The sequence below is a fragment of the Panthera tigris genome, chromosome C1, assembly GCF_018350195.1.
Source record: "Panthera tigris isolate Pti1 chromosome C1, P.tigris_Pti1_mat1.1, whole genome shotgun sequence".
In the NCBI taxonomy this organism is placed as follows: Eukaryota; Metazoa; Chordata; class Mammalia; order Carnivora; family Felidae; genus Panthera; species Panthera tigris.
In genome coordinates, this window is record NC_056667.1 from 112958664 (window position 1) to 112983554 (window position 24891).

A 24891-nucleotide genomic window follows, 5' to 3' on the forward strand; every position below is an offset into this window, starting at 1 on the left:
CAATAAGAACACATTCAGCTTCCCATGGAAATTGTATTGAAAAAGTTTTGGGGTGTGGAAGGTTAAAGTCAAAGGTAAGAAGTACCCCTGGACAGATAAAGGACACTGTAATAGGTACCTATGGAAATTTGAGGACGACCCTATTTTGAAAAATTTTTAATGTTTATTTATTTTTGAGAGAGAGAGAGAGAGAGAGAGGCAGAGTGTGAGTGGGCAAGGGGTAGAGAGAGAGGGAGACACAGAATCCAAAGCAGGCTCCAGACTCTGAGCTGTCAGCACAAAGCCAGGGGTGGGGCTTGAACTTGGTGAATCCCGAGACCGTGACCTGAGTGGAAGTACGACGCTTAACCGACTGAGCCACCCAGGCGCCCCAAAGAATGCCCTATTTTGAAGAGAGAACAACTAAATACCGATAGGTAATAATGAAACAAAGAGCATTAGAAGGAACCAGAAATTATCATGGCTATTTTTACAAATGTCCAGAGTTATTAATCTGATAGTATCCACATATACCAGTTGTTAGTGGTGAAGATAACACACGAACTTCTGTTGGCATTACATTAAATTCATAAATGAGGGCACTTACAGCTTATTTCAAGTCGGATGAAGTCTTTAATGCCAAGGTTTTCTAGGAAAACTCCCGATAAAGCCGTGGTTTTGAAAAAGAAGGAAATATCAGCACTGAACTCCGCATGGAAGGTGGGAAAGTGGAGGTAAGAGGCTTCTGTGTAAAATGATACCGCATTCCAGAAGTGCCCTGCAAATGAAAAAAATCCTTAAGCGTGATTCATTGTTTTGGAATGGGATAGAGAAAAGCAATGGGCATGTGAATAATTTTCAAGACTGAGGGACACTGCAGGGAAAAGGGATAAGGGAATAAAAACATCTTGTGCTTATGTAATGAAGAGAGAAAGCTTCTTTCCATTTAGTACTCACGGTCACCATAGCAACGCAAGGGACCAATTCTCCAAGCAGCTTCTGAGTTTGATCTGTTGGTATCAGTGATAACTATCTGAGTGACAGGCAAGTGGTCTTTGAAGGAAAGAAAGCCAGTATCATTTGTCCTGCAAAACATAAATTTAAGAAAAAAAGAGGAGAAAATGTGGATTATGTAGGGACTCTTTTTCCAAGACTCTTCTTTTCAGAGGTGATTTGGGTGGTTGTAGCAGCAGGGTGGGGGCAGGGATGGGGGAGACAGAAGGCTCTTCATCTCATAAGCATATGCAAAAGACTGGAATGCTAATTACAAAATCCTTGGCCAGCTTCCAAAAACCAGTGGCATTTACATTTTCCCTAAGTCTTTCCAGAAACACAGGTAATTTACAGAGCTTGCTGTGGCTTGCTGTAGCTAACAGCACCCCACCTGCCCGATGCAGTGCTGATGTAACATCAAACATCAGCTCTCTTGCCACAAAGAGATTGGGTAGCTCAGTAACTGACTTGAAATAGGGGCCACAAATCCCACTTGAAATCACTCCAAGGACTTGTTTCAGCCTCCTGCCTCCAGATTCTGATCAGCTTGGGATGTTTCTTATCACTTTTTTAACTCTAGGTAAAAACAAGTCTCTATAGTTACTGGTTTATTGCTTTTCATTGTGCTCTATGTTTTAAAGATGTTGGTAGTTAAGGGCTTGGGCTTTGTCTTTGTTAATTATGCAGCTGGAGAACTAACTAGTCACCCTGTGGCAAAAAAAAAAAAAAAAAAAAAAAGTTAAAAATAAATGGATGAAGCTATTGTTTTTCCCTTTTTTAAAGGTGTGTTTTTTGACTCATGGTAAGGACAAACCATTTAATAACTGAGAGAATAAAAGTGTAGGTAAGAAACTGGCATTGAATGAATATTTGGAGCCAGAAACATACCAGCGGATATTTTTTTCCCAGACAGCACCCTTATGCAGTGGGTACCAATATTTTCCCTCACAGATGAGGAAACTGAGGCTCAGAGACATCAGATAACTTGCCTAAGTTCACAGGACACAAGGGGCAGAGGCTCAGTCACATGCTCGGTATCTACCCTGCATCTAAATTTAACAAGCGTGCCATAAATAGCCTGGTGTAAATTTAACATATATGTATACACATATATTTTAAGACTTTGAAGATGCCTGTATATTGTGTATTTCATCCTGACATGATAATTTGAAACTCATGACTAACAAAAGACTGAAATTTCTGAAACACAGGGGGCAAAAAAAATACAAAATGTTTTATACCACAGCGAGTCTTGAGATAGTAACCAACATTCTTCAATAACCTTTTTAAGCGTGCAAGGCAAACTCTGCGTTATGGTCTTGTTCCATTTTACTGATCTGAGCATCAGGTTCCCTGCTAGAAAAGATGATGGGACATTTTTCATGACCATGCTTCATCCATCAGGCATGCTACCAACTTTAAATGGCAAGCCAAACTCAATCCTATGGGGGCAGTCTGAGAACCCCACAGAGTGGGCTGGACCCTCCACCTATACAACCTCAGTTAAGCACTGGATGGATCATCTTGCCTGTGCCTGGGAATTGGGAGACCCAGCACCACGCACCAACATTCAAGGCAAAGTAACAACAACACAAAGAAGCAGATTCATACTGGTTGTCTCTCTGTAGTCACAAAGAAGTCAACGAAACACTCAAAACACACTCAAAACCAATGTTATATTTCATTAGCATTATATAGAATGTACATCTCTGAGTTTAGAGACCAAGAAAACAGTATCCCAAATTCTTAACTGGGAAGCCTGGCAGCAGTAATGTGATGTAATGCTTCAAGGACATAGTTTTAGAAGCACACAGATTGGTTCTGGAACCCCAAGTCCCCAGTTCCTAGCTGTTTTAACTTGGGCAAATCATTTTATTTCTGAGATTCCATGCAGTCCTCAATTTTAACATGGAGATAAAGTCTATACCACAGAGTTATTGAACAAATTAAATGAGATCATATAGTCACTTAGCATGGTGCCTGAGCTATGGTAACTGTTCAGAAATGGTGGTGGTAATACTCATTTTAGTTCTTATCTTTGTCCCTGAACCCACTGCAGCCTCAGACAAGTCAATCCATTTTTTCACACCTCCAGCTATGATTCTGTATTGAATATCGCCTACTATACAAAACACTACAGAAAATTAAATGTTAAGTTTTGGCATCCAACTCACGAGATTTGGAGAAAAACCTACCAATCCATCTTGGTTATAAATAAATGAAATATTCACCTGCACACATACCCTTCAGGTCAAGTAGCCAAAAAGGTAAAGAAATGCACTAATCCATTTTCTACTATTTGAGTACCATATTTAGAGGCCATTCAAAGGGCCGGGCATAAGACTTTAGTTTATGTTTCAAAGGATTTCTATGAATGTTACAAAGACACAGAATAAAATTTTAGTCTTCATACTCCAATATCTTTTCAAGCAGAGAATTCAAAGCAAATCCCACATAGTCAAAGTAGAATACAGACAAACACATATGCAACCCTGAAGAAACCATTTTGTTTTAGGATTTTCTCTCCACTTTCATTTTCAGGGTGAAAATGTTTGATTCTGAAGCCTGTCCATCAATGCTAACTACTGCCTCCCTTACACACTTGACACCTTGTCTGCCTCAATTTGATGTCCTGGGTTAAAGTGCTGTAATATACAAATAGCACTCTAAGGATAAAAATCTCTTCCAAATAACAGAGAAAAAAGTTTGATGATGCAAGACACAATACCAAAAATGGGTTTTTTTTTAAATCTGACAACTAAAAAAAAAAAAAAAAAAAAAAAAAGGAAGTTGCTTTCCAAAGTTGTTGAATTATGATAGACACAGGGGCCAAATGAGTAATTCCCTACAAGGGCCAAATAAGTAATAAAAATGAGTGAAGCCAGTTTTGTGTTAGATAATAAATGGAACCTGACACATACGTTCGAGAGAGAGAGAGGAAAACTGGTCGAAAACAGTTGTTCTGGCTAAAGGAGACAGTGGATCCATTAGTAACAAGTAATAATGATATTCATGAATGTAAAACAAGTGGGTCAGACTGGAATATTAATGTAAAACTTCTCAATTTTCAAACCTTGACAAAGGATTTAAAATTCTATAAGAAAGAAAGAAAGAAAGAAAGAAAGAAAGAAAGAAAGAGAGAAAGAAAGGAAGAAAGTGATTGGGAGGGAGGAAGGAAGGAAGGATATGGTGGGAGCCAACACTGCACTGGCCAATAAAATGCAGGTGAGGGTTGTGTGCAGTCTATGAGCAATCTAGGTATCAACAATATTTTGCGTATTTATTCATGCTCTTAATGTCACAGGGAGAAGAAAAGTGGATTTAATTCAATTTGTGAGTGATAGGTATGATTTCAAAGCATCAATGGGTAGGATACCTGGGGGCTTTGGTGGTGGATTTTAACCATACGATGATACCCAGTGATACAAATTAGGGTGGTGCCTAGTGATAAGTAGGGAGTCTAGAGCTATACATTTCTTTCCACACATTGACTTGTTTTCCTTTCTCTTTTGTTTGAACTTACCTTCTTAAGGGCACACATTTTATAGACTTTGTCTTCCTTCGGAACAATATGCGAGCCTATTCCTAAGGGTACAGGGCACTTAAGTACCTCATAAGTGCAGAAGCCATTGTGTTGTAGTGGAAAAGCACTGCCATTTTGACCAGACAGTTATGGGTTGAATCCATGTGTCTCAAGACACTAGTTATAAAATGTCAGTGAGGTCACTCTGGGCCTCAGTTTCCTTACCTCTAAAATGGGGATAATAATATCAATTTGTTTTTTTAATAATATCAATTTGATACTATATAAATGGAAGGAGATAACATATATAAAACCACACACTAACACAAGGTGGGGATTCAATAATTATTAGAATTCCCTGTAAGCTTTGAAATTTTAAAAAAGTGAAATAAAAAGAATTTTTTAAAGAAAAATAAAGGGAGCTTCACGGTTGGCATGAATGAGCAGAAGGCAGTCAGTGACTCCAGCTTCTGGAGGCTGCAAGGGTACAAGGGACAGACATGTGGTCCTCAGGAAACACACAAGGGTCAATGAAAGGACATGTAAGAGGAAATGTGGTCTCCCCTTCCTTTTATTATCTGCATCTTGGGATTTTACCAAATTCAGAATTGCAGAGGCAAAAAGGGGCCACTGATTTCTTTAGTGAATCACAGGTAAAATATGGTGAAAAGTCACATGCTGTCATTTATTTTTTCATCAGCCAATTTTAGTTCACTTCTGCTCGGTAAGCTGCTTTTAGTAGAGTCATTTGGGTAACTCAACCTATCAAGAGAGATTTTTGTTTCCTTTTTACATTCTTATTGCTTTCAGTCACTCCAAAGTAAAATAAATAATAAATAAATAAATAAATAAATATCATTATGCATAAGGTAGAAAAATCTAGAAAATTATGCAAAACCTTAAGGCCCCAGCTAACTTTGAAGCCCTTGTGCGTGAATCTGAGTGCATCAGTCTCAAGACCCTCAGCACACCCTTCCCTTGAGCTGGTGACATAATGCCCTTCACCTTCCATGGCTGGGTGGGAAGAATGGCCAACTAAATGCCCATGAGCAAGTTTGCAAGTCTGAAGAACTGTATTGATGCTTGCCAGTAATTCCATCCTAACTTTGGTTAAGGCAATTATTTCCCTTTGGTCTTCGTTCTTAAGACTTCCTAATAAAAATGACATAGGGGATTAGACTGAAGGTTGGCTCTCACTTGGTTGTCAAAAAAGCGAATGCAAGCATCGACTGTGGCCACATATGCAAGTCCACACCAGGAGGCCATATCTATTCCCCTGTTCCCTATGCTGACCAGAACATGTCTGGAGGCTTGTTTTCTATTCCCAGCATAAGAAACATGAGGGGCAAAACAAGACAATTTTGCAAATATTTAAACATGTCAGAAACTATAGTTCTTCTAAAACATTCTAGAAACTTGAAACCAGAGTGCTCTTCTCAAATAGATGGGAGAAAACAAAACCAGGACTGGGTATTATGAATACAGCCAAAGTCCACCCAATATTACCTTATTATTAGGAAATTTTCATGACCCTCAAGATTTTATGAGTATAAAATTAATTAAGAAAACACTACCACAGATGGAGATTTTTGGAGGCCTGGTTTGACTGATCTGCTCTGGATATGAACAGAAGTAGCATTCACTAGTGCCAGGAAAGTTCTTCACAGAACTGTCTGCATTCTCCCTCTTTATCTCCTGGCCCTCTTCTCCCCCAACCAGCCTTCTCTCCTTTCATGCCATGGCAGCCCCGCTCACTGAATTGCTAACTTCCATGAATATGTCAGCCCCCAACTCATTCCACTCTGTGGCAGCATTTCACAGTGTTGCCTTCCTTCCCGTCACAGACACAATGAACACATAGTCTTTCAGCTGCCTACCGAACACCTTCCTTGGATGTCAACTGTCATCTCTAACGAATATGCCCCAGCCCCCTCCACTTGTCGCTGCTCCAGGGATCTGTTCCTCTACTTGTCTGTGTTACTCAGTCCTGTGAAGGACACGGCCCCATTCTCCCAGTGACTGAGGCCATACACACACAGGTCTTCTCTCTTTGTCTCACTCCTCCCTCATTCTTCATCAACCACTTCCACCAAGCTCACCTGCTTTATGTCTCTCCATCCAACTGCCTTATCCTCACCCTCCAGGCCTCAGTTTTATTTAGAGGGAGCTCATGGGTCTTCGCCCAGGCCTTGGTGATGGTTACCTACATTGGCTTTCTGGTGTCAAGCTCACTACTGTCTTCCTGCTCTCATTCTCCACCATAAGACTCCCAGAAACATACTCAGCAATGTGAACCATGATTCCTACTCTTATTTAAAAGTTGGTTGGTTATGATAAGAGGTCTCTGTCTCTTAGAGGTATGGTCCAACTTCCAAAATATTTAACAGGGTTGAGTGTACAATAAAATTCTTATTAAAACCACAATTACCTTTTACAGAGTGTTATTTCTAAAAATTTTTTTAATGTTTATTTATTTTTGAGAGAGAGAGAGAGAGAGAGAGAACGAGCAGGGGAGGGGCAGAAAGAGAGGGAGTGAGAGAATCTCAAGCAGGCTCCATACTGCCAACACAGAGCCTGACGTGAGGCTTGAACTCACAAGCCATCGGGATCATGACCTGAGCCAAAGTCGGACGCTTAACTGACTGAGCCACCCAGGCGTCCCCGTGGAGGGTGAGTTCTGAAGTAAATGACCCAGGGGTCAGAGGCATTACTCCAGTTTAAGGCTGCTATTCTTAGAACCTACTGCTGGCTCTGGGGCTCAGCTGAGTGCCTCCTATCACTGAATGTGAACGTGGGAGCTGCCTCTTGCCTTTCCCTGGCCATGTGAGCATAAAAGTAGATTTTCACACATGCTGTCATTTAGTCCACAGAACATCCTTATGACAATGCCGTAATCATCACCTGCCTTGTGCAGGAGAGGAAGTGGAGCTTCACAGAGGTGACCGAACTTCCTAGGGTGCATCATTTTCAAGTGGAGAGGCCAGGATTTGAACAGCACACCTTTGCTGTCATCACCCTGCTCCTCTGGTCTCCTTGTCTCCCTCCTTTGCATGGGGACACTGCTCCTTCCCACAGTTAGCCTACATCTTCTCTGAACCGTGCTGGAATAATAGCACTGACCCTGAGTCCTTGAGCTGTCCTCGTGGGTCTCCGGCTGACCATCCCCATTCCGTTCACACAGGCTTTCTCCACACCAGATACAATTCAATTGACTAGGTTTCAGTTTACTAATTTGCAATCATTTTCCAGCCCTGCATTCCCTGAGATTACACGGGGGTCACCTTGACAGGAGTTCTGGGAGCCCACAAACTCTTCGGTTACACATTTACAAGCAATCTCTTGGTTTATTTCTGTTGCGGGAAGACCCATCCATTACAGGATGATTTTAACTAGTGAACTTTCAGAGGGCAGCCCTGTCTTTGGGGAGAGGGGCCTTCATTGTTCTTTCCTCATTTCACCTATGAGTGTTCCAGTGTGCTACTTAATTCTATTTATTTTATGACATAGATGTAGGTATTTTTTTCTTAGAAATTAACTTCAATAAATTAATATTGCTTCCTCCCATTTATTTAAGACACTGAAAACTAGGGAAAATAATAAAAATGATGACTAACAAATTTTTGAGAAATAAATACATGGCACATCAGCTAGATGCAGAAGTTACTGCTAACTCAGCCAGGACTCAACAGAGATACCAGAGATATGCTTCTTCTTTTTTCTCTTCTCTTCTCTTCTCTTCTCTTCTCTTCTCTTCTCTTCTCTTCTCTTCTCTTCTCTCTCTCTCTTCCCTTCCCTTTGCTTCCCTTCCCTTCCTTTCCCTTCTCCCCTCCCCGTTTTCTTTCTTTCTTTCTTTCTTTCTTTCTTTCTTTCTTTCTTTCTTTCTTTCTTTCTTTCTTTCCTTTAAAAAAAATTGGAACCTGAAGCTCAGAGAGGCTAAATGATTTAGGCTGTATAGTTACTTAAATGACAAATCCAGGATTTGGTCATCTCATTACATAATAAAATGTTACTTAGAGATAAATTACATTTTATATCCAGAAAATGAGGGTGCTGCCAGCAAAGGTAGCTACAATTGTGTGTTCTTTTTTTTAAGGTATATTTATTTATTTTGAGACAGAGAGAGAGTGAGAGAGAGAGAGAGAGTGTGAAAAGGGTAGGGAAAAAGAGAGAGGAAGACAGAGAACCCCAAAGCAGGCACCACATTGTCAGCACAGAGCTCGGTGTGGGGCTCAATCTTACGGAATCACAAGATCACAACCTGAGCCAAAATCAATAGCCGGCTGCTTAACCGGCTGAACCACCCAGGCACCCCAGTTGTGTGCTCCAGGTGTATTATGGGTATTAGTTCATCCTATTTTTACTGCAAATCTATAAGGCAGATTTACAAAGGAGATAGAACTATTTTCTCTCTTCCTCCTTCCCTCTCCTACTCTTTTTCTCCTCCTCCTCCTGTTCTTAATGATGAAGACTCTACAGTTTGAGAAAAATGCAGAAAACACTAGGATTTATCTGTAGTTAGCCTAGAGGGTCCCCATGGACCTCAGAAGCAATACCAGTCATGGCAGAAATGACCAAGGCAGAGAGAAGGAAGTGGAGAGGAACTCATTATCACCTGGGGCCCATCACAGCTGTCCACACTTGGCTAAGGTGTCCAGCAAGTTCTGAGCAAAAAGAAGTTGTATCTGATGTCTCTCTCTGTGGCCATGTTTGCCTCTACTGAGTTCTGCATATTCCTCCTCAGGTAGAGGAGCATGTCCCCCAGAGTCAGGGCGTCCAGATCTGAACTGATCCCCTTTGTGGTCTGGGTAACATCCTAAGTCCCTTTGGCAATTTGGCCACACCTACCAAAATAGAAAAGTGGATAATTTGACAATTTTAAGTTAAGGGTCTATGCAGTAGAAATAATAATTTTCAAAGAGTCTTGCAAATCAAGACTCAAAAATGTTCACTGCAGCGTTTTTCCCCCTAAGACTGAAAAGTCACTGACAAGGAAAAGGTTTATCATAAAGGAACGGTAAAATAACTTATGATACAGACATACTATGGATACTTTGCAGCTATTAAAATGGACAGGATATACTTGTTTTCATGCTTATTTAATGATGCCAAGTAAAAGCTCTCCAAGACATATTTTATGTGAGAAAAGTGAGCTGCAGAATAATATGTTTAATATGATCTCACATTTTTTTAATGTTTTATGTTGATTTATTTTTGAGTGGGGGGAGGGACAGAGAGAGAGGGAGACGGAATCTGACGCAGGCTCCAGGCTCTGCGCAGTCATCAGAGAGCCCCATGCAGGACTTGAACTCGTGAACTGCGAGATCATGACCTGAGCTGAAGTCAGACGCCTAACTGACTGAGCCACCCAAGCACCCCAATATGATCTCACATTTAGTGAATATGACATACACATAGGAAGATATTTATATGTAGAAGTACCTTATGTGCCCAACTATTATCTTTAGGTGTCAGATTATATATACAGAGCACAAGTATGGATTCCAAGTGGTGGTGAGGAAGGAGATTCTACTTTTTTGCTTAAATATTTCTGAAACATTTGAGTTTTTATAGTCAGTATATAATAGAATGGATTTATTTTATGAAAATGAGCTCCTAAAATTTAAAATAAAATCAAGAGAAATATTCCCCTTATGCTTTGTTAAATATAGAAACCTAAATTGGGTGAGTCAGAACTGACAATTGTGAGCAAATTTGCAGAGCAGATAAAAGAGGTAAGCAGCTCATGTAATTTGGATCTGAGTAAGAGCTACTGTTAGGTGAGTAATGCTGTACACTTAGTGATAAGTATGCAAATGAAAATAGAAGCCAAAGTCCCACTGCATTTTTCAGTATAATTATAATATATTGTTATACAGTAACAATCCGAATCAAAATGTTATATAAAATATACTATATAAATGCAAACTCTTAACCTTCATATTGACTTCGAGTTCTATTTCTGATACTCACAATTTTGCAATTACCCAAGTAATGCGATTCCACAGACAATTTAGAGACTGTATTTGTACAGCCTGACAGAGAACTGATGTAATAAAAGTCTGAGTCTAAAACACTAACAAGTATTTTATAACTGAGCTTTGTCTTCTAGAACCAACAGGTCTTAAATTCCTTATATTGAATATTTTCCCAAGAAATGATAGATGGTGGCAGCACTAAACTAAAACAAACAAATAAACAAACAGAAAATAATCCCTAATGCTGTCTTTGGTAAGATATCAACTATTTCACTCCATTTAGAATTCTATAAAATAATGATGTGATATACTTTTGAATTATCACCCTCTGGATATAGGTTCTTTTCCCCCATTTTTGTGCTGTTCCTTCTTTTCTTGAGTATGTGATGCTTTCTATTGAGAGAATAGATGCACCATGACACATTCTGTCTAAAAACGATCTGAAATCTAGTCATGGGATAGTTTAAACAAGCCAAAGCAAGTTGCCCCAAGATATACATTTTAAGTGGAAATGTAATGAATTAAACAGCAGACAATAGCTAGTAAGTGCAGGGCATATTTGGCCAGGGAGAGAGGATGGGGAGAAAGGAAACCCCATGGATTCATTATTTCATTCCTTGTTTCAGCAGTCAATGCATGAAGGACCTACCATGTGCCATGCATACTTCTCTCTAACATGAGGTACAGGCCCTGATTATAGTACTAGATGCATGTGGGAATTCATAGAGTGCAAGTAAAAATACAGATAAAGCTTTCATAATTTCTGCCTGCTAGGAACAAACGCACTTTCAAAACTCAATAGGCAGTAGAACAGCTCATAAACAGTTTCATGAATAATAAAATTTAACCAGCAAAGAACATAGAATCTTAGTGTTTTCTGAGGTGATCCTTTCCTTTCTCTCAGGATTCAGGACTCCTGCACCATCTTAGGACACTACCAAGAATGAGGCACCATTCCTGTCCCAAGTCTGGGAATCTCAGGGGTAGAAGGTTGAGGAAAGGAGGTCTGCAAGACCACAGAACAGCCTATGTGAGGGAACAGCAGAATCCTAAACCCCTTGGGTGTATCCAGCATCCTCCTCCTGAAGGCAACTGTCTCAGTAAATCTTGCGGGAAAAGCAGGAAGGGTCTTTGTGAAGGTCAAAGTCCTGGGACTGGATTAGATGTGAAGTTACCAAAGAGAAAAGTTGAAGGCAAATGTATAAAAAGATAACTTTTGGAGCACAGTGGCCACTTCCAACTACTCTTTGAGAGCCAGAAGGGAAATGAATGTGTGGCGGAAAGTTTAGGCTAAACTTTGGGTGAATGTTTCTTGTGAGGTTATAAAAGCTGGATAACAGCTAACAATGAAATAAAGATCAGTTAATCCTACAATGACCATGGCCTGACCTACGGAAAGTAAAAATATGCCCAACGGAACACATTCAATTGTTCATTCATGGATTTGACACCATTTATTAAATAATTTCTCTGTGGTAGAGAAGTGGAATCAATGGCAAAAGAATGGTTTGAAGCTTTAGGATTCCATATACTGAAAAAAAAATCTAAAAATATCCTGTATATATATTTTTTTAAGAAACAGAATAATAGGTTCCCTTTTTTTGGATGACCAGATGACCAGAATTTAAACCTTACACCATTTTCTCTTCCTATCTTGTACCATATCGCTTTATGTAAGGGTACATCAAGGACAAAAGGCAAAGAACAGAGTTACTGAAAATCATATAAAAATGTCTATACTTTCTTATGAATAAATTTTTAAAAATGTTCTACTGTTAAGCAACAGAGCTTCATTTCAATTCCACCTGGTTGTTTGGTTGAGCAAAGTCCTCATTAGGGCCATGGGCCCCCACCAACAGGGACCCCTAGGAGGCTCTCCCTGCCTCCTCCAATTGGATCCCTCCTCCCATTGGATCCCTCTACTTGGCTGACAGCTTCCCACCCACACAGCCCCACTGTCCCTGTGCTGTCTCCAGCCTGGAACTGCCCCCAGTGTCCTCCGTTATTCCCCACAGTCCATCAGTTTGAAGTAATGGGATCAGAAAACACCCGATTGGCAAGATTTCTATACGTCAAACCACTAAGTTGGAAACAAGTTCCTTTACAATCATTGACTGTAAAACTGTTACTCATTTCTCTTCCTTTTTTTTTTTTTTTCTTTTTCCTTCTGTTTAGTTCTCTGGCTGAGACAGAAACCCCTGGAGATAGAACACCTGACCGTGATGCCTACCTGACGCTTCCCTTTACTCTAAGAAAGAGTTGTGCTTTTGGTGTTTGTCAAGTTCTTCTTTCCCCTCCATCCACCTCTGTCTTCTGGGCTGACTCACCTCCCCTCCCACCCACCACATGCTCATTTTCCCCCTTTACTTGGTCTGGCAGCAATGTATTCAGTTCCAGAGGTTGATTAAAACAGAATAAACTATTATCAACTACCAGAGGCCTGGAAGATGGCTGAGCCTCCCAGAGCAGCCTGTTTTAGCAAAAGGAAACCTACAGGCTGCCACGGTGTGATTGGAGAAGCCCTGGGAGAGGTCTCTGGCATCCCCACCTGCTGTCACAACTGAAAATCTCAAATTGGTGGCTCCTTTTATGTAGTCACCAAGAGTATCCTTGGATTCAGCAGGAATCCCACTCTGCCCCCTTAGGCACGTGATCTGAACTGAGGTTACCATCTCAGAGCCTCAGTTTCCTTTTCTGGGCAAAAAAGATGATAAAACCCACCTCAAGCGTTGTGGGGATGATGCTATGAAATAGAGCACATAAAATGCCAAGAACACTTCAGTTCATGATAGGTAACATTTTTAAGCGACAATATTACCCAGAAGTTGTAATACATCAAAATGCTATCAGCTAGATGTTCCACCAGCCCAAATCAGTTTTCTGACCAATTTTACCAAAAGCAGAAACTTGAGGGAACTGTACAAGATAAATACATTTGAGGTTTCTTAGGAGCATTTTGAAACACCAGCGATACTAATAGGGCACTCTCTTCTGAAACAAAAATTTGAGATGTGTGGAAAGCCAGCTTGACCACATGGAAGCTAAGAATGTGGTTGGAAGAATGTTAAAAAAAAGAAAAACAAAAACATGACTATTTCACAATCCTGTGTGCTTTTATCCTTTTCTCTTCTGCATTAAATAATAGACTTGAATAGATAAGTGATGAATGCATTTCCACAAGGCTCTGGCAGGGTTCATATTGGAAAGGATATTCTGTGTCCACAATCTTGGTATAGACAAAGGGATCTCATTACTATTTCAAATACAAGAAGCTTCTTGATCTGGATTTAGTCTTCTTTCCTGTCTTCCTCTCTTATAAATCCCCCACATGAAAACGGGGCAACAATCACACCAAAATATTTGTGTGTAGGAGAAGTAGTGATTTTTATATTATTTCACATTTCCCTGTCTGAGCATATGAAGGTTCTACCTACCCATACTATACTAACTTTAGCTAACTTCTTTCGGTCCTTCAAAACCTAATTGCCACTTGTCCCAGCCCATATCCACCACGGGTCTGGGCACATCTATACTTATCTCTATTACCAAATTCATCACAAAGATCCATATATTGCTAACTAACTATTTTTCCCCCTCACTGTTCCGTGAGTTCCTCAAGGGCAGAGATTACAATGCCTTTGGCTTTCTCTGCAAAGCAGACTGCTTGACTGGCATAGACTAGGCACTCAATAAACAGGTGATATGTGAGTAAATGTCAAATGGAATAGTACATGCAGTTGCTTCTATAACAGGGTATTTTCCAGACTCAATATATTAGAGTGTGTGACTGTCCGAAGACAAAGGAATGAAATCCAGAAGAGTTAAATCAGAATCTCAGCCTCTGCTCCTTCATAAGAATGACAGAAGGAACTACCTGATCTCACCTGGATTTTGCCCTGAGACACTCAATGTGTTATTCTAGTCTTGGTGAAGTAGGCATCTTTACAAAAGAAAGGTCTGATCAGTTCTCTTGATCTTTGCTATGTGGGTTGTTGAACAAAATTTATATCTAAAATAAAATGCTGCTGCCTCTAATAAAGGTTGTTTGCCACAGAAAGTGGCAGATAATGGCGCTTTTCCCCTGGCTTTAAAGGAACTGGAAAAGGATATGAAAAATGCAGTAACTTCTATGTTGATAGAGGTATGATGACACCAGAGTTGACAGAAAGGACATTTTGAAGTGTTCCTCTGGGTACAGCCTAGATGATGAAGTTGAGTCAACACTTTATAAAGGGCTCAAAGCTTAGTCAACTAGTGAGCAGGTCAAACAAGGAAGAGGGTGTAATCTGAGTAAAAGAGAGAGTCAGTGGAAAATCCTAGAGAAGAGAGTGTGGAAACATATCAACATGGTGGCCTATTTTTAAGTAATATGATGTCATTCTCTCCCACTGCCCCTCATTGCTTAATAAATTAAGCCCAGTCCTGGTCAGTTGTTCCCTAGGAAGGAAAGGCACTGAGGCAGTGTCCTGTATGCAAAGGGCCACACCACAGGAAATAAAACAGTGAGCAAAGATCAAAGAGTTCAGCCACTAGGGAGTGAATTGAAGGTAATTAGGAGAAACACTTCACCTTCTCTTTATATTCTACTGCCCCATATCAACTTCTCTGACTATACATAATGAAAGAAAGGTGTTTCCATTTAGGTGTATACATCTATAATTTCTGATGTCAAGCATAGAGAAGGGGAATTAATGAATCATGCAAAAGTGAGTGATTCTAAGCTGCTGATTGCAGATCATTTTGACTATGTTTTCCTGGCAACAAAACCATTTAACTTTTCCACAAAAATCTCTCAAGCTTTGGAGGAGCCATTTTGTGGTCATCTCTCATCCTCAGAGGTCTTCTAAATTCATTTATTCAGTTAACTACCACTGAGTTTCTACTGCACAAGGGATAGATCCTGAGGGATATAATATTAAAAGACATAGTCTCTATCCAAAATATGAGTTATAATTGATTGCAGGTCTTCATGACATTATGATAGAAGGCACCGTGGGGTAAAGTGGGGGCCCAAAGAATGGAGAAGTCCATCCTACCTCCAGTCAACTTTGTTTGATTTTACCCATGTGAGGATTTTGAGGTAACTTGCCTCAGGGCCCAGGCAGCCCTACAGCGTTCTGAAAGGGTGGCCCATCTAGAAGAACCTGGTGGAGGTGTTTGGTCCTTTCCTCATTGAATTTAGATTTTGACTCTACCTTAAGCTTTATTCAAAACAGTCTCTGCTGTTATCAATTTAAACACCAGAGAAAAAGTACTTAAAATTTTTTAAGTGGGTTAAAAGCAGTTGGACTTAGGAATTCTTAATTGAGCAGAATTTCATGAAGCAAGCAAAATTACAAAGCCAAAACTAAAGAATGCCTGAAATTCAGTGACAACAAAATGGTCTTGGAAATGTTCTGTATTTTCATAATACAGTGAAAAACAGGTAGTTCACTTGAAGGACAAAGGGCCTTAACCTTACAAAAGTAATAAGGTAGGGGAGAGGAAGAGAGACGCTGGCCCCAGCCATAACTGAGTTCAAATTCTGCATCCGTCACTTAATACATGTGGGTCAGTCACCTTACTCAACTTCTCTGTAAACCACATTCCTCAACCTCAAGATGCAAAAGTGAGACAATTATAAGGAATTAGTATGGGTTTTTTTTGTGTGAAGATTAAGTAGATGTTCAATAAATATAAATTTCCTTTGTTATCATTGTATTGGCCAGGAGAGGGTGGGCCGGTGACTGAAACATCAGTGGGAAAATGGGAGAATGAAGACACAGTTTGTATGATTACACATCTCTACCTCCCCCACTCTCTCCCAGAAGCTATATTCCACACATTATAGAAACACCAACTACATGGCAAAGCTTAATGTTACAGTTCATTCTGTTGTGAAAAAAACGAACGTTCAGACTAGAAGGTGGTGATGAGGTGACATGTTTTATGTTACAAACCTCAGTGATAGCCCTAAAAGTACTAGAGCTGGCAATTTTCCAAGTTACAAACAATCACAATCATTAGGGGGACCTAGTTTATATTGAATTTCTCAACCATGTCTTTTTCCATTGGGGGAAATTTTATGCATCAATTAATGTGTTTCCTCCACAACTGCAGAAAGATCATGATCCCCATTACCATTCATCCTTGTCAGCATCGCAATTGCAGAAGTGTCGAATGTCCAGGCAACTCTCATCCAGGCCACATTCACACTGCTGGACCCCAGGAGGGGCACCTCCCCAGTAAGGGTGCCTTTCATTAGACCGCCCAATCCACCAGGTAAATGGTGTTCCATCTGAAAGACAAGATAGTTTGCAGAGGGTGTCAGAAGCTGAGACGAAAGTGTCTTGAAGAATATACATATATATAGACAGATAGATAGATATACATATATACTTATATATATGTAATATGTATCTATACATATATACATACACATACTATATATATTCTGTCTCTCACTTCCTCTCTTCTCATCTTTCCTTTTCTCTCCCTTTGTTTCTTTTCTTTTTTTTCTTTTTCTTTTTTCCTTTCCTTTTTCTTTCTTTCTTTCTTCCTTTCTTTCTTTCTTTTCTTTTTTTCTTTCTTTCCTTCCTTCCTTCCTTCCTTCCTTCCTTCCTTCCTTCCTTCCTTCCTTCTTTTCTTTCTCTCTTTTTCTTTCTTTCTTTCTTTCTCTCTCTCCCTGTATATCTATCTATCTATCTACATACATACAAATCTATGTATCCATATACACACATCTGTATCTATATATCTATATCCATACCCATATCTATATACATATAAAGATATAGATAAAAACAACACTGTCATGAAAAGTATTTATGTAGTGGGACACGAGTTAATCACAATGGTCAGAGACAGGGTCACAAACTCAAATCAGGCAGGTATCACAATTAATTAAATTGGGCTAGATTTCAGACCAAAATTTTTTAACTTACAGATACAATAATTAATTTCCTTATAAAATTACCAAAGGTAAAATAACAGCATGAGGGCCAAGATTGGTCTCAGTTTCTCATAGACTCTGAGGGCAGGGGGACACTAAGGTGAAGAAAGAATGGTGGTACCCTGGATTACCATAGCTTCTAATTTGTTTAAACAGAGGTCATATATTCCAAGTTCAAAGACTAGAAGGAAAACAATAAAACCTTCTGAAGATCAATTGTGTGGGTGGGCCGAATAATTCCTTCTGAATGTCATATTTAACCTATACATCTGGTATATAAACTCTGATTTCAGGTTTATATAATAAACAGAAAACTATTTTGGAGTCTTGTTTTTGGCAATTTATTTTTTTTTAAGTTCAGTAAAATCTGTTGGAATTTTCCTTTATAACTGGGAATATGTCAGAAGATTAAAATTATTACTCAAAAAATGATAATTATCATAAGAATCCAAGTGATGGGTTGTAGGCAGACATGGATTATGCATTTTTGTCTTCATGGAGTTACATCCAGGTTCCTTTGGAAATTGCTGTTTTGTTTCTGTTTATCATACAACAAGCAGTTAATATGTGATTATTTAAAAAATGAAAGAAATGCTTACGAGGGGCCATTTTTTAATGGCGTACCATTTTAAAGTAGAATAATACTTGTCTGATAATGTTACTAGGTGGGAATTTCGCCAAGTCAAGATTCAATTGCACATGCAACTTCTGATTTACAAACACATAATTTACACACCATTCGTGTATGCACAGATAGCAACAACTTTCCAAGAATTGCTCTCAGTGCTAATACCCTTATGAAAGTCACTGAGGCAAGCAGGGAGAGAAGTGACAATCTGGAACTTCCAAGAATCAGTAGGTCATTGGAAAAACATAAGGAAGATGCTGTGAAGAGCAGAAGAGTCTTAGCATTACCGAGTTAGAGGGAGGTCAGCCTGAAGGACCAAACTCATGCCAAAATACCACTCCTGACTCTGCCTATAATGTCCCAAGCCCCCTTATTATCTTTTAAGCTAGAATTCCAGTTAGAGATGTTTGTTAGCGAGTACCTTCTTTTTAAAGACTAATTCTCAAGGGTATAAATCCATTTTCCCTACTTTCAAACAGCTGCAAATCATTAAACACTAGTTCAAATGAATTGCTTTGCTTCTAAGTCCTAGCTTAGATAAGCCATGTTCAAGTGGCCTAGAGAGATTTTTCCAGTGGGTGAGTTCCGGCAACACGAGGGTAAAATATTGTGTATGTGATATGTTTACCAGTGGTGGCTTTGGGTCCAAGAAATGGGAAGAAATCTCTTCATCTCTAGCTCCTTCTGACACTGCTCAGTCCTCTCCTCCATAATCTAGAATCCAGATCCCATAGTAATGTTCAATGTCATCATGGATCATTTTTGTTTGTGAGCTAAACAAAAGTTGTAATCATATATATATATATATATATATATGTATATGTATATGTATATGTATACATATGTATACATATATGTATATATGTATATAAATGTTTATTTTTGACAGAGAGCGAGAGAGAGCGAGAGAGAGCGAGAGAGAGCGAGAGAGAGCATGAGCATGAGTGGGGGAGGGGCAGAGAGAGATGGAGACACAGAATCCGAAGCAGGCTCCAGGCTCTGAGCTGTCAGCACAGAGCCCGATGCGGGTCTCAAACTCATAGACCGCGAGATCATGACCTGTGCCCACGTCGGACGCTCAACCAATTGAGCCACCCAGGCGCCCCAAGTTGTAATCATATTAATAGCATCATTACTAATGGTAGGAGTTCTGGACAACCAATCTGTGCATAGCTTCTGGTGTCTATGTTGCTTCCTAGGAGTTTCACCAATGCTCACTTGTTATCTTAAGCCCCTGGAAGTTCCACAGCAGCTCAAGGCTTTGCTGTGTTGTAAATCCATCAGCGTCTTGTAGAACTGAGGCTTAGGGTCCCCTCTTCATGCCTGGAAATTAGTATTAAGGTTTTAAATTGTTTTAACTGAATGACTGTAAATGAGCAAGAAGAAAGGATGCGACAGAGAGGAGAAACACACACACACTCACACACTCATACGCAGAAATCTGAAAGCAGAACCATCATTGCTCAGTTTTCCTCCTGGATATTCCACTTTTGTGTTTGTTTTCCTGAGGAGTACTAAATGGAGCATAAGCAACAAGGAAACAGGATCAAAAAGGTGGGACTTGCCTTGATTCATGACACTAATGATGTGGTCAGGAAGGGTAGTCTACACCCTAGCTGCACATTTTGACCACTGGGGAAGTCCGATTTATTTTCACCTGCCCAGGTGTTTTAAAAAGTGAAAGAACAAAGCACAATTATAAATATGTAGATATATCTCAACATTCATCCAACAAATATTTACTGAAGATCTATGATATCCCAGGAACTATTCTAGGCACTTGGGATAAATCACTTCAAGAGGAACCAAACCGACCAACCAAAGAAAACAAGCCCCCCTCCCCCAATCTTACATTGTAATTACAGTAAACAAATAATAATAATAATAATAATAATAATACATTTAATATTTAGAAAGGAACAAGAGGTATGGAAACAATACAATAGGCTAGAAAAAGTGGGCTGCAAAAAAAGTGTGGGCTGAAGTTTGAGAGTGGTCAGGATAGAACTTGATAAAAAAAAATACTCTCTGAGCAAAACTTCAAGGAAGGAGCAAGTGACATGTGGCTGGTCATCCAGAGAAGAACCCAGCAAACAATGCAAACATTCAATGTAAAGGATCAGGGAGTGTGGGATCAATGTAAAATAAGGGGATTTCCTAAAATCTATCGCCAGGTTTTCAAACTATGATTTTCCAAATTTTGCGGAAACTCTAATTGGAACATTTAACAAGAAAAAAATATCAGGAAAGAGGCAAAATAGAACATTTATTAATCAGGTTCTTGCCTACAAACTAAGAATTCACTCTGATAGTTCCAAGTCCAATTTTTTTTAAGTTTATTTATTTATCTTAGAGAGAGAGAGAGATTGAGAGAGAGAGAGAGAAATTGAGAGAGAGGGAGGGAGAGAGAGGATCCCAAGCAGGATGATCCCAAGCAGGCTCCACACCAGCTGCGTGGACCCAGATGCAGGGCTTGAACTCACGAACTCTGAGATCATGACCTGAGCCAAAACCAAGAGTCAGACGCTCCAGTGACGGAGCCACCCAGGCACCCCAACAAGGAGTATTTATTAAGAAGATACCAGACTGCCACAGAACCGTGACCAAGGAAGTAATGGGCTTTTGGCTAATGGGCTCACCACCTTGCACACTGGCCTGCTCAGGGAGCTCTGCCTGGCTCACTGTCCCCGAAAGTTAAAAGTTGGAGACCTATGCATCTGAGTATGTTACACTGCCAGTGCCAGGACCACTCCTCCCTAAGCATCTCAGGTTAACAGGCCCCATCCCTCCAAAGAGAGATGTTTCTGTGGTCCTCAACCCCAACCAGCAGAACAGAAGCTCCATGTAGAGCCTGCTTCCCAGTCAGAGCTGCACACAGGGGCCTGATCTGGGAAGCACAAGGACATCCCTGCAACCCAGCTAGGAGACTGGGGATGCAAATTCTGACTCCTTACAGAGGCAGGACTCACGGTGTGAATTTTCCCTAACACAGAAATGTCACTCCAAAGATATTGGACAGGTATAAATAAGCTAAATGGCTCCTCTGGAGCTAAATACACACTTAGTATTACTTAATGGATCAGAACTCTAAACTGGGGGCACCTGGGTGGCTCAGTCGGTTAAGCATACAACTTCGACTCAGGTCATGATCTCATAGTTCGTGAGTTCAAGCCTCACACTGGACTCTATGCTGACGTCTCAGAGCCTGGAACCTGCTTCAGATTCTGTGTCTCCCTCTCTTAGAAACTCAGCAGTAAGCACTGAGGCTGGGAGAGGTGGTGAGGTCCTTAGTGTGCAGCATACAGAACAAAAATCACTACAGAATTTAATTTATTTGCATTACTTCTGTGCATTTGGGATTATTATCGTTATGTAACCTCTTATTATTGTTATGTAACCTCGTGTATATAACAAGGTCTGGGAAAATTCATATATATATATATATATATATATATATATGATCAGAAACCCTCCTGAGAAAGTTTATGGTATAGAGTGAATGACCTTAGTGTATGGCAGTAAGTGAACACAGAAGGTGATCCCTTGCCCTTTGTTAATATCAAGCAGACTATCACCAAACCCAAGATGAGTCATTTATCATGGGGCTTATAAAAATGACAATAAGAAACATTACTGAGCATATACTCGGTTACAGGCAGTTTTTTAACATGCTGTACATGTATTAACCCATTTAATCATGACTGTTATCCTAGGAGGTACGTATTATTATCCTTCACTGTACAGGCAAAGGGACGGAGGCAAAGAAGGTTTGAATGACTGTCTTGAGGCCATACAACCAGAAAGTTCAGAATGAGGACTTGAACCCGAGCATTCTTGTCCAAGAGTCTACAAGTTATTATAATCCCTATGTTATGCCACTGTGCTCTGACATGTGGGGAAATAATGTATGGTTAAAAAACTTAGGACCTTACAGCAAAACCCATATGGGTGGATTTAAGTGAGAGATAACTAAGAAAATTACAGGTGATTGGATAATCTCTTACATAACCTAAAATAAAGACAACACAATAAGTAAATATATCTAACTTTTACACATTTATACGCACTAATAATACCACAAGAATTTAATACTAGCATTGCTTGCTGGAGCCTTTTAAGGACTTCCCTGCCAGGAATTTCAAGAACATCATCACGAGTGCATTTGGTTTTGCTAGAGACAGCACACAAACTGAAAGCACAGTTTATGCCCTGAAGCTAGACTTCCTTTCATTTTTTTTTAAATATAATTTATTGTCAGATTGGTTTCCATACAACACCCAGTGCTCATCCCAACAGGTGCCCTCCTCCCTGCCCATCAGCCACTTTCCCCTCTCCCCCACCCCCCATCTACCCTTATTTTGTTATCAGTCCTTAAGAGTCTCTTATGGTTTGCCTCCCTCCCTCTCTGTAATTTTTCCCCCCTTTCCTTCCCTCATGGTCTTCTGTTAAGTTTCTCAAGATCCACATATGAGTGAAAACATATGGAATCTGTATTTTTCTGCCTGGTTTGTTTCACTTAGCATAATACCCTCCTTTCAAATGCTCTATATCTTTCTGGGTTTTTACTCATAGTTTGTTTATTTGTTTTGTTTTGTTTTTATGTCCATTTCCTGGGAACTCAAATGTTCTCCGTTTCAATGCAGCTAGGGTATTTGACAAACAAGTTAAAATAGGTAATTGTATAAAACCACCATGTAACCCCATTGGCACAGCAGACCACTCGGGGTATGTAGTCTTAGGCTTGCCCATAATAACCCTTAACTGTCAAGCTCCCCTTCCGTTATTTCAGTACAGCAAGACTCTTTCTTAATCAGGCCAGGGGTGAAGTCCAAGACCTGGCAGCCTTTCTCCATTCTTGGGCTCATGTAGAAATTTCTAGGTGTATTCTGACTTGCATTTACATTGTAAAACACTAAGTTCTTATTATTCTAATTATCCTCAAGAAGACAATTCAAAATAAACTTGGAAAATACTTCTCACAATTGGGTCAAAGAAATATGGACACAAACCTCATATCGTAGAATAACTTATAACAAGAATTTGAGTTTAGGGAGGCAGTGAATGTGTGTGTGTGTGTGTGTGTGTGTGTGTGTGTGTGTGTGATAAAGACAGAGACAGAGAGCAAGTGAGAGACAGAGAGATATGAGGAGGTAGACAAGGAGCAATATTGTTATCCTCACTTTTAAACTCAGAAATTTGAGCCCGTATTACCTACTTTATGAACAGCATCAGAAAAGTATTAAGCTTTGCTAATAAGTGCATAAGCACATCATTCTGCTGCTAAGTTTTCTTCCAACATGAACTTTATATGATATACACAGAGACAGAGTTCAAGGAGAAATAAAAATCAAAAGGAGTTTGATAGGATTCCTAAGCAGAAACCCAACCTGTACCTGCTTAGTTTAATTTATGATTTTCTTAATGTAGGAAATTTAAAAGAAATCATGATGCAGGTTCATTGCACACTTCTATGACTTAATCACTACGAGCTGCTGAACGGAATTTAAACTGGAGAGTCGTCTTTAAGCCTGCAATTGTTTAAAACCAAAGTCTTGACATCTGGGAAAATAATGAGCTTCTCAGTGGTAACTGGAGCTACAGCCAAGAGAATTTGGCTCTTCCCACTACTACGAACAGTCTAAACATAATGCCAAACTAACCAGAAAGGAGGTGGAAAGTTCTGTAAATATATACAGACAGTGATACCATGTTGAGCCATTGTCATTGTTTTTATTGCTTTTCTTTATTTTATTTCTCAGTTTACAGGTAGGATGCTCATGGCCTTAAATTCTGGTAACCTCACTGTGCCAACAGAAAGACTTAGCTGCCTCTTCTTTTACGGTTTCAACAATGTCCACACCGATCAGTACATATATGGTATAGTGGGTTCATGGGAGTTGTCAACATCCCTATCCAGGGATGATGTTAGACTTGGGTCTTTTTAGTCACTTTGGCCCACTGAATACGAGCAGAAATGGCAGTGTGTCCGTTCAGAGTCTAGACCTTAAAAGAGTCATGCAAATGTTTCCACTTTCCCCTGGGGATCTTCTCTGACAGGACCACGAGAACATGCTGCAGACTGCCACCACCTCTCCAGTGTGGGCCTCAAAATGTGGCACACGGAGTACATTTATCCCACCTGATGCACAGATGCGTGAGCTGAGAATAAGTACTGAATTCTGTACGCCACTGAGTTTTGGCAACTGGCTAGATAACACTATTGTGACAATAACTGATAATACAAATTAGATATCAACCATGTCAAAAAATTCTGTAGGGATTATAAGGAAGTAAATAGAATGATCGAAGGCTCTATTTTCAAAGGATTTGCAATTTGGTTGGAAACACATAAAGGGAAATATAGGTGGTTAAGGAAAATAAAGAGAAACATCAATTCTATTTTGGCCCAACTAATTATCTATCTTCTGGCCCATATATGTAAGTAGCTGTAGGAGGCACTTGAGCGGTTGCTCAGGAAGTCACTCCTCATCCCCTTTTGCAGTTGCCCTTCTTCCCCTCCCATATTCCTTACTCAAGCCCAGTCTGTCCCAACTCAATGTCAATTACTGTCAATGGAACCCTGACTCTCATGCTTACTTTTGCCCTCTTCACATATGGTGCTTGGGTCTTCCTACAATTTAGGTAAGTTTTCCCCAATGTGATAGTCCCAGTTCACCTCTTCTAGGTTCAATGTCTCCCACCCAGGCATCTGGTTAGAAATTGTGCAAAGAACTTTGGAGAATTTATTCCAATGTCCAGTCACTAGACTGTCATCTGTCCCAGCTTTCACTCATAGGGCAATACAAGATTTTAAACTTACACACACACACACACACACACACACACACACACACACATATAT

At 39.9% G+C, this 24891-nt stretch overlaps 1 protein-coding gene across 1 annotated transcript in view; it reads right to left on the reverse strand.

Moving 5' to 3' along the window:
- Positions 1 to 24891, reverse strand: part of CNTNAP5 (contactin associated protein family member 5) — a 799405-nt gene that overhangs the window by 131322 nt on the left and 643192 nt on the right. The window contains exons 14-16 of the mRNA XM_042994206.1: positions 16591 to 16747; positions 937 to 1064; positions 587 to 757 (exon numbers count right to left, since the gene is read on the reverse strand). Of these exons, the coding sequence (XP_042850140.1) occupies positions 587 to 757; positions 937 to 1064; positions 16591 to 16747 (456 nt within the window). The remainder of the gene's footprint in view (positions 1 to 586; positions 758 to 936; positions 1065 to 16590; positions 16748 to 24891) is intronic.